This window comes from Limulus polyphemus, unplaced genomic scaffold (genome assembly GCF_000517525.1).
Source record: "Limulus polyphemus unplaced genomic scaffold, Limulus_polyphemus-2.1.2 Scaffold3179, whole genome shotgun sequence".
Classification (NCBI taxonomy): Eukaryota; Metazoa; Arthropoda; class Merostomata; order Xiphosura; family Limulidae; genus Limulus; species Limulus polyphemus.
Genome location: NW_013668789.1, coordinates 126,971 through 136,638, shown reverse-complemented (window position 1 = coordinate 136,638; position 9,668 = coordinate 126,971). Strand labels below are relative to the sequence as shown.

At 37.1% G+C, this 9,668-nt stretch overlaps 1 protein-coding gene across 1 annotated transcript in view; it reads right to left on the bottom strand.

Moving 5' to 3' along the window:
• Positions 1–1,229: 1,229 nt before the first annotated feature.
• LOC106468825 (regulator of G-protein signaling 7-like) overlaps positions 1,230–9,668 on the bottom strand; it is a 55,069-nt gene continuing 46,630 nt past the window's right edge. Inside the window, exons 4-6 of the mRNA XM_013929270.2 lie at positions 7,190–7,296; positions 1,986–2,037; positions 1,230–1,376 (exon numbers count right to left, since the gene is read on the bottom strand). Of these exons, the coding sequence (XP_013784724.2) occupies positions 1,231–1,376; positions 1,986–2,037; positions 7,190–7,296 (305 nt within the window). The 3' untranslated portion in view covers position 1,230. The remainder of the gene's footprint in view (positions 1,377–1,985; positions 2,038–7,189; positions 7,297–9,668) is intronic.

Sequence of the window (9,668 nt, the reverse complement as noted above, 5' to 3'; positions counted from 1 at the left end):
TGCTGTAGTCTTTCTTCTTGTTATTTTGCTGTTCGAGCTGCCGCTGTTGCAGGTTTTCTTGCCACTGTGGTTGTCTCTCTTCTTGTTTCTTTCCTCGTTCTTCTTGTTCTTTTTTGCTGTTCTTATATTGCTGCCATCAAATTAGTTACTTCTCGTTTCCATTGTTTTTTTTCCCTTTTCCATCCCACTCTCTGACACCAATTTGTTACGTATCTGCTTGTTTGTTTGTTTCCAGTAGAAATTCTCTCCGAGGATCTTCAGCGATACAAATCAATAAACTGGTTTAATCAAGAAAGAACTACTGTGTACTAAAAGTTTGTATCGAGGAAGGTTTCACAATCAGAATGCTTCTCGTCACTTTAAACCTAACAACTTTTATAATACACGCTATAAATCACAACGATTCACAATCTTGATAACTTCGCTCTCGAACAGTGCAAAAACACACACTTTATGGCTTACTCACTCGAAACTAACATAATTGTAAATTACACGGAACTCAAGGTAACTACTGCTTTCTCTATCACTGGTGGCTTTCTCTGCCAGGCTTATATACTAACGAAGAGGCATCTCAAGCACACGCGGACTTCCCTGATCATTAGAGGAACTCACGCATGTCACGTGACTTCTGCTGTCGTAACAGTATCATTATAATTAGGTATGATGACATTAATTACAGTACCATTTCACTCAGTATTTTGTTTTCCTCCATTATCTTGGTAAAACTGTTTCATGCAACATTTTCTATTGTTTTCTTTATGTTTCAAATACACTAACTTATGTATAAATAAAGTATTGGGGTAACAAATTATTATCTGATTTGATAAATTAAATTTAATGTTCCACTTTCCTGAAAATAGTAAACTTTATATTAAAATATGTTACATCAATATTAGAATTTAGACTTGGTTATAAAATTTGTAGTTAATTTCACAATCCTCAGTTGCCTTTTGTTGTTTCATAATCTAAACTCAATACTGTTATGCATATTACTATTAAGCTACAGTACTGGAAACAGTGAATGAAATGTAAATAATATGGGTTTGCTCCCCTTCGATCATTTGAAAATAAACTGCACCAAAATAAAGTTACATGTTAATAGTTTATGCTTTGATTGGCTTTCATCTAGATATCAGATATCCCCACACAAGCATAATGCCTATAAAAATACAGGCAACTGGAGGGAAACTCAGTAGAGGGCACACCTCCATCATGCTGAGTAATAACCACTTACTTAGCTTGTGCTTCAGCTTGCATAAAAATAAATTCCCACTTCCTAGAGAACATTTTTTGGAGACGTGCTAAATTTTCAGCCTCATAGTCTGCCAGCTCCAGTCTTGTCTTATTTTGCATGGTTCTCTTACACAAGTAGACAGCTAAGTCAAGATATAATAAATGATGTAAAAACAGATTCACTTCTAAAGCAAACACAAAAACACTTTTTTATTCAAAATTTGATTCTGATGAATGTATTTTTAGTAATAATTTTAAACTTAAAATATACACTAATAACATAACTTAGGATTACCACAGATGGTATACATTAAGGCAATTTTTCTCCTTAAGATAACACTGATAAATACAAATTAATTGCATGTTTGAAACACAAAACAGATTAAAAACTATGTTCTCTTTAAGGACAAAACTGAACAAGTTGCAAACTTAAGTCAGTTGGTTCCACTGGCAAGATGCTTCAGCAGAAATACAAAAACTTGGAGAATAAAAACTGTACTGGCAAACACATGTTGGTGTGCAATGATATTCATCCATATATTGTAAATAATTAATTTGTGCATGATTTTTGGAAAACTAATTTATGAAAAATAAAAAATTAAGAAGCATTATTATTGCAAACTATGCTATAACTTTTTTGGAAATAGTCTAGATTACTGTTTATGTTATTTCTGTACATAAAACTGTTATTTTAAGGGAATTAATTTGTTTGTGAATTACAATGAATGGCTTCGAAGAATCAAAAAACTTACCATAATCTGTGTTTTCAGGTTCCCAGCAGTTTGAGGGCCAAAAATAAGGGGTCTGTTGAAATGTGAACATTAAAGAAATACTTATTTATAATAACATTGATGAAACATAAAAACTAAAAGAAAAAAAAAGGGTGTGAAATTGAAAAAGTAAAAAAAATACAAATATTGACTATATTATTGTTTAAAAAAAGTACTGTATATTTGTTACTAGAAAAAAAAAAAAAAGAGCTCCAGTAACTTGACACTTTTAAAAAAACGTTTCATTTAATCACCAAAAGAGCAAGAATACACTTTAAATTTTTCAAAATTTGCAACCAGTTTTACAAACATATTCTACTAATGGGTGAAAAAGTTCATTATTGTATATTTAGAATCTTGGAACAATGACTATGTCAGTTACCAAGTTTTATAGAACTGATTAAGAGTAGCTAATTAGTAAATGTAACTTAAACACAACTTATTAGATTTAATAGACATATTTGGTTAAATATTCAATTGAACTCTAAGAAATTTAACATTTTTCTTACCTGGAAATGTATTTCTGATAGACACTCATCTCTCCACACAGCTTAATCCTTCTCACATCTGCCCATGAGATTTGCATGCCTCTAACCTTGAGTTAACTCCCACCTAAAATCACGTGTTTAGTGCAACCTGTGCTAGTGTAAGATGATATCATGCAAAGATAGATCTCCACTAATGAGGGGGAACACAACCTCTTTACAAAATAACTCCTCCAAAGCACTTGTGTTCAAAGTAACTTCATTCTTAGACCAGGTAAAAAGAAAGTGCACTGGAAGAGGGGATGACAGGTGGGAAGGTGAGTATCTATGGGAAATACACTTTCAGGTAAAGAAAACATTAACTTCTGCGAAGATACCTCACCTTCTCACAAAAACTAGCTAGAATTCCACACTGAAATTGTGGAGGGGTTAGTGAAAACATTAAACCTAAATGAGCTCCCTTTAGTGACCACCCAAAAGGAATGCCCATGTAGTGTATGGAGTGTGACACCCAAATAGCAGGGACTCCACAGGGTCACACTGCATCTCCTCTTGATCAGGGTATACTATTTTTCCAAAAGGAAAGGGAGGGAAAGGCAAAACATCCCAAGTGTTACAAAGATGAGAATAATCTTTACATGACAAAAAAAAGCACCTGCACATAAATGATCTGTGAGCTAAGAAGTGCAGTGTGGTTAAGGCTCAATCAAACCATACAGTGTACAATTTACCTTAACTTAAGTGAACGGAGATGAGGTTGATAAATCCATTATGTTGTAGGAGGAAGGCACATTAGCTGTTTGAGGGGTAACCCAAACTGCATAGACTGTGCAACTACTGCCCTATTTCCCACTCTATTTTGCTGTACATAATCAATGAGGAACTCTCCATGGTCAAATACACCACAGCTACGAACAGGTAAATTGCAAGGGTCTCCTGTGCTCCACTTAAAGAAAGGGGAAGACTCAGAGAAGTGTTCAGTTCCTCATTGAAAAGATATTTTACTGGAGAGAGTGCACTGGGTGATTGCAAAACCCTATTTTTAAAAGCTGGCAAGCGTGAAACAAAGAAGTGGGCAGTCACTTCCTTGGTGCCAGCTTTTTCCATGGAATAATACAGTCTGGGTTGGGCAACTGAGTAAATTTAGTACCATGAGGATACCTCTAATGTTTCTGTGAAACACCTCCACTCAACAATGGGCACTGCTAGAACCAAGACAGTTGGGTTGAGCACTTTGTTACTCCTGAGAGACAACACCAGCCACTTGGCAGGATCCTATAAGAGGATATGGGTGATGAAAAAAAAATGTACTTTCCTTTCTCAAAGATGGTGTGTAGATTAAAGAATGGTGGCTGGAATGAGTTGAAATCCCACTGGAGACAAAACAGCCAGATGATGAAGATAATGGGATACAAATATGTGTGGATTTATCCACATCCCAGCCTGAAGGGTCTTGTCCAAGAGTTAGCAAAACTGAGACACAAGAGAGTGAAAGATGTGATGAATTTGACAAAATGTGAAAAAGCCTGCAAGCATCAATATCCAAGAAAGAATGCACCCATTCAGAGAAGTTGGCAGACCCATTCAGTAAGGGTAGGAGGCAAGACATCCCTGGATGAAGGATGTCCCAAAGCAGAAACAAACGATGATGAGAACCCCCAAAAAGGAGATGTTCATGCCACACAACACTGAGCAAACTGAACGAGCGTAGAGGTGAGAAATAGACTGGAGGTAGATAGAACAGAAAGCATGATCACTCTTCCAAGCAGCTGAAGTCTTAAGAAGAAAATCCAGTATGGGTAGAGAAGTAAATGAGAATGATGAAAGAATGTGTGGGAAGCATTGATGGAATGTACATCTGAATGATGGTGACTACAGACAAGAAGGAAAAAGAAGTATGTTATTCAGATAAAGACGGTATAAAGAACATAAAGCCAACAGCTTGAATGTAGCAGGTGTGAGAGCATGTAAAACCCATTTAAGGTCCCAGTCAGGCATGAGAGTTGTATCAGGGAGTCAGTGGTGAAGAAATAATTAGAACAAAGTGAGAGGGCAGAGGAAGAAAACACATGTAGTTGACAAAGCCACCAAAAACCAGCTATGGTGGAAACTGACAATCCATGGTTGAACAACCATACAAATAAAGGCAAAAAGGTGGGCCACAACAGAAAGGTCTAAAGAACAGTGGTGGATGGGCCAATGTTGAAAAACTCACCACTTCCATTGACAGACAAACAAAGTTAAAGGAAAATGGGAATGGGATAAGAAGACGGCTACACAATCATAGTCTTGCCCTGTGGGTGGTGGACTGGACAAATTCTACTACATGTGATGATGAAGGAACAGCCCTCCTTGAGTGAAAAAAAGGAGACACATGTGAGGTTGGAGCATGAGAGAAGAAGCATGGGATAGAGGAAAAGGGTGCTTGGACAATAACTAATGAAACAGAGGAAGCCAGAGTTGTGCAGATCAAAGAGGCATCACCATACAGCCAAGTAAAGATGTGAGGGAGGAGACAAAGAGGAGGATAGCCATACAGAAAAAGATGACACCAGTAGTGCCTGAGAGCATTGAAAACCCACCTCTTCTACTGATTGAAAGACAGAGTTGAAAAACAACAGGAATAGGATAATAAAAAGCTACAAGGTAAGAGAGTCCAGACAATTTCTGTATGTGAAGAAAAATGGATGATAGTCCTGAGTTAAAGAAGGTTAAAGAATGAGGAACCAGGGGCCAGAAGACTGGGTGAAAAGGACTACTAGATAGAAATGAAACCTTCCATCCAAAACCATGAGATAACACGTAGATAACCAGATGACAATTCCAGTCTTTGGGGAGACTACAAAGAGATAAGAATAATATTTTGGGATAGGTGTAAATACTTTCTTGATGGCATTCTTGGCCAAGATATCTGTGACTGCATCCTATCCTGGTGATAGTGAAGATAAATGGGGTAAGAGGGAGGAGAAAAGGAAACAGGAAGAGGGGAAAAAGAGAAGTGAAGATACAGGTCATGAGTGAGAACCTGAAGAACCCATCTGTCAGCTAAAAATAGAGAACCAAAGCAGGTGAAGTGAGACAGATGAGCAACCATTGGTCCAGACCCAACAGGATAGTCACTGATGAGACAAGCAACAACCCTGACACTGTGAAGTGGGAGGATGGGAAGGAAAAGATCAGGAAGCAGAAGGAGAAGGGGAGACATGGATTCAGCAGGCCTAGCAGCAGGATAAAAAAGGTGGGGTAGAGAAAGATGAAAAACCAAAGAAGACAACAACAATCATGAAGATAAGGAGTGAGGAAGGCAAACATTAGTTAAGAGAGCATTCCGACCAAACAAATGCCAACAGCAGAAGAACCAGGTAAGGAGAAACAGAGCATAAGTAGTAGTAAGGGATAAAGTGGTGAAAAGAAGAGAATGAACTTCTCCAGGAAACCCTTCAAGAGCATACTAAAGTGCCTCAGAAATAAAATGAAGTAACGAGAGGTAATGTAGGAGGGTGGTAAGGAGGAGATGAAGACATGAACATTTGACACTAGAAAGTGAAATAGAAGTTGAGGGGTCTACCCCTCCAAGCAAGTAAAAAAAGATTCCAATGACTGGGTAACAAGGAACTGAAATTAAAAATGGAAACAAGCCAAGGCAAAAGATTCAAGTAGATGAGGAGGATGAGGCATGCGAGTATGGGTTTGCAGTTGTTTAAGAAATTAGTCCATATGGTGCCTAATATCTAAAGTAATATCAATGTAATCTTGAGTATAGGTTTTGCATAGTAAAGATGGGAGAAATCAAAAAATATTGGAGAATAAGAAAGAAAAGTACACAACTGCAATATCAGTTCAAGATAGAGATTAGAAGGTTGAGGATTCCCCTCAACAGATAAAGCAGTACCTAGAGCAAACCTTGGTGGGGGAACAGTTGGTCAAAATCATCATCTTCCTGATCATGTTAAAATTGGGAAGAAGGAACGTCAGCCAAAGAGACAGGAGATAGAGGTCTAGTATATATGAGGGAACCCACAACTCGTTGAACAATGGCTATCACATCCTCCACAGGGAACTAGCTCCCAGTAGCCACAGGTCCTATGTTAGTAATATCGTCACCATTACAGGACAAAGTAGAATAAGCAGGTAAAAGTTATCTCTTTTCGTTTAGTAATGAAAGATGCCAGAAATGTAAGTATCGTAAACTATCACAATTCGCAAGTAGTTGGTTAATAATTTTAAAATTAGGTCCATTTATAGACAATTCTAAGGAAGAGAATGAAGTTATTTCGAGCACAAGCACTTAGGGTGAGTTAATACACAAGGAGGTTGTGTCGCCCTCCTACTGATGGAGAGCTATTGTTGCATAATGATGTCACCATGCACTTTCAAAATTCACGTTATATATGGGATTTATAGATGGAAGTTGCTCAAACCTAGTGGCATGCAAGTCTCATATGCAGATGAGGAAGGGATCCAGTTATTCTGTGTTAAAAGGTGAAACATTGTCTTGGAAGCTTGAATATTAATAAACCAATCAGAAGAGCAGATAAATATTTGTATACTTGAGATTGTATAACAAGAAATTTTGAAGGCAGGTGAAGACAGTCTGTAATAAGATGTACATGTATAGGTATTAACTATGTTGATCTGTAAGACTTTGAATCATTTGATTGGACTTCAAATGGAAAAAAAATTGAAAAATTAACACACTACCTGAAACCTGTAGTAGGTTCCATCAGCTTTGAGAGTCAAAACATGATCATCAATAGAGAAGAAATAACCATGAGCTGCCATTAAGTGACCCAGATGGAGGGCTTCCACTAAAATAAAATGTTCTTGCTCAGTCATAGTAGTCAACAATAATGACTCCGTACTACATTAAATCATTGATTCAGATTAATAAGAATAATTATTATAAATAAAAAAGCTAAATTGCTAATCAACAATCACTGATTGTCTAAAATACACTAAGTCTATAACAATGGCGTACTTAGCCAATAATACTCATTCATAATGAGTGATTGATCTAAATATATCGAGTCAACACTACTGATCATTCAAAAAATATGAACTGAAGACTATTAATCAATAATGAAAATTACTCTATATTATGTTAATATTACTAATGAAAATGACTGATTGTTGTAAATTAAGTCACCACTGCTAAATAATAACCACTAATCATCAACTCAATAATCACTGATCACACATACATATTATGTCAATACTAGTGTTGGGTGACTTAATCGATTACATGAGAGCAAAAATTACATCTTTAGCGTCCCATTAACTAATGGATTAATGTCACAAATATATAATCAACCAATTGAAATTAGTTTCTGATTATCACAGCTTTCGATTATTTTAACAATCAATTAATCGAAATTACGATTAAATCGATTGTCACGAAAAGTTTGGTTTGATTTTAGTGCAAAGCTACACAATGGCTATATTTGATAGCCATATATAATTTAGCAATGAAAAACTAGAGGAAAGGCAGCTAGTCATCACCACACACCGTCAACTTTTGGGCTTCTTTTTTTACCAACAAATAGTGGGATTGACCCTCACATAATAACATCCCCACAGCTGGGAGAGCGAGCACGTTTGGTTGGATGGGGATTTGAACCCGCAGAATAAGTGTCAAGCACTATAACCACCAATTATTACAGTTTTCAATTACTCAACAATTGATTAGTCAAAATTATGATTAGTTTGTTTTTGTTTTGTTTTGAATTTCTCGCAAAGCTACACGAGGGCTATATGCGCTAGCCGTCCCTAATTTAGTAGTGTAAGACTAGAGGGAAGGCAGCTAGTCATCACCACCCACCGCCAACTCTTGGTCTACTCTTTTACCAACAAATAGTGGGATTGACCGTCACATTATAATGCCCTCATGGCTGAAAGGACGAGCATGTTTGGTGTGACGGGGATTCGAACCTGCGACCCGCAGAGTGCGAGTTGAGCGCCCTAGCCACCTGGGCCGAAAATTATGATTAAATCAATTGTAATGAAAATAATCAACTAGCCAAAATTAAGATTTTTGATTACTTACTGTTTTTGAATATTCCGAATATTCAACTAATTGAAATATCACCACTACATTTGTTACTAAGGGCAAAGCTACATAATGGGCGGGTGGAGGGATGCTTCGTGATTAGAGGGTTTCGGTTGTTAATCCCATTGCCGTTAAAGTTACCCATTCTCTCTTTGTTATTGCAAAGCTATTAAGGCTATTTGCCACTATCACTGATTTTGAACTGCTGACTAGAAGAATAGCAACTGGCTGGTAGCACCAACTGCCACCTTTCAATAAAGTGCAAACTTATTGTTGTTGTTTTTATTTTGACAAAGTATTAGGTCATCAAGAAATTAATGTCACTATATATAAAAAAAAACAATTATTAAATGAAATAGTCTCCATTCTTATTGATGATGCTTTTCCATCTTACAATCAGATTGTTAATGCCCTGAATAAAGAAATCATTTGGCTTTGAAGCAAAAACACCTTGATGTCCTTTTTAACACCTTCCATATTTGCATACGTTTTTCCATTTAAGATGGTGTTGCAGCGAATGAAAAAGATGGTATCTGATGGTGCCACATCTGGAGAATATGGTGGGTGGGGGAGAACTTCCCAACCCAACTTCATAATCTTGTGATGCGTCAAACGTGCCACATGTGGACATGCATTGTCATGGAGAAGAAGAACACCTTTCCGATTGAAGAATAACAGGCTTGATTTAAATGTTCCAGTTGCTGACTACAGATCTCTGCACTGACAATTTGCTGTGGATTGAGGAGTTTGAAATGAATTACTACTTTGATGTCCCACCAAATGCAAAGCATCACTTTCTGCAGATGGAGTCCAGGTTTGGGGGTCAAAAGTGGTTTTGGTCTAGGACTGAACCATTGTTTTTGGTGTTTAATATTCACATAGAGAATCCATTTTTCATCACTGGTGACAGTTCTGTCCAGAAATGGTTCACGTGCATTACATACCAGACGAGATAAAGCAACGTTCAAACGTTGGAAACGATGATCGTCGGAGAGTTCGTGAGGCACCCAAACACCTTCTTTATGGAGTTTTCCCATATTCCTTAAACCCGTATGTATTGTTTCGTGAAATACATGCAATTTCAGGGCCATTTCATGAGTGTGTTGCCTTGGGTTAGACTCAACAAGCATCTTC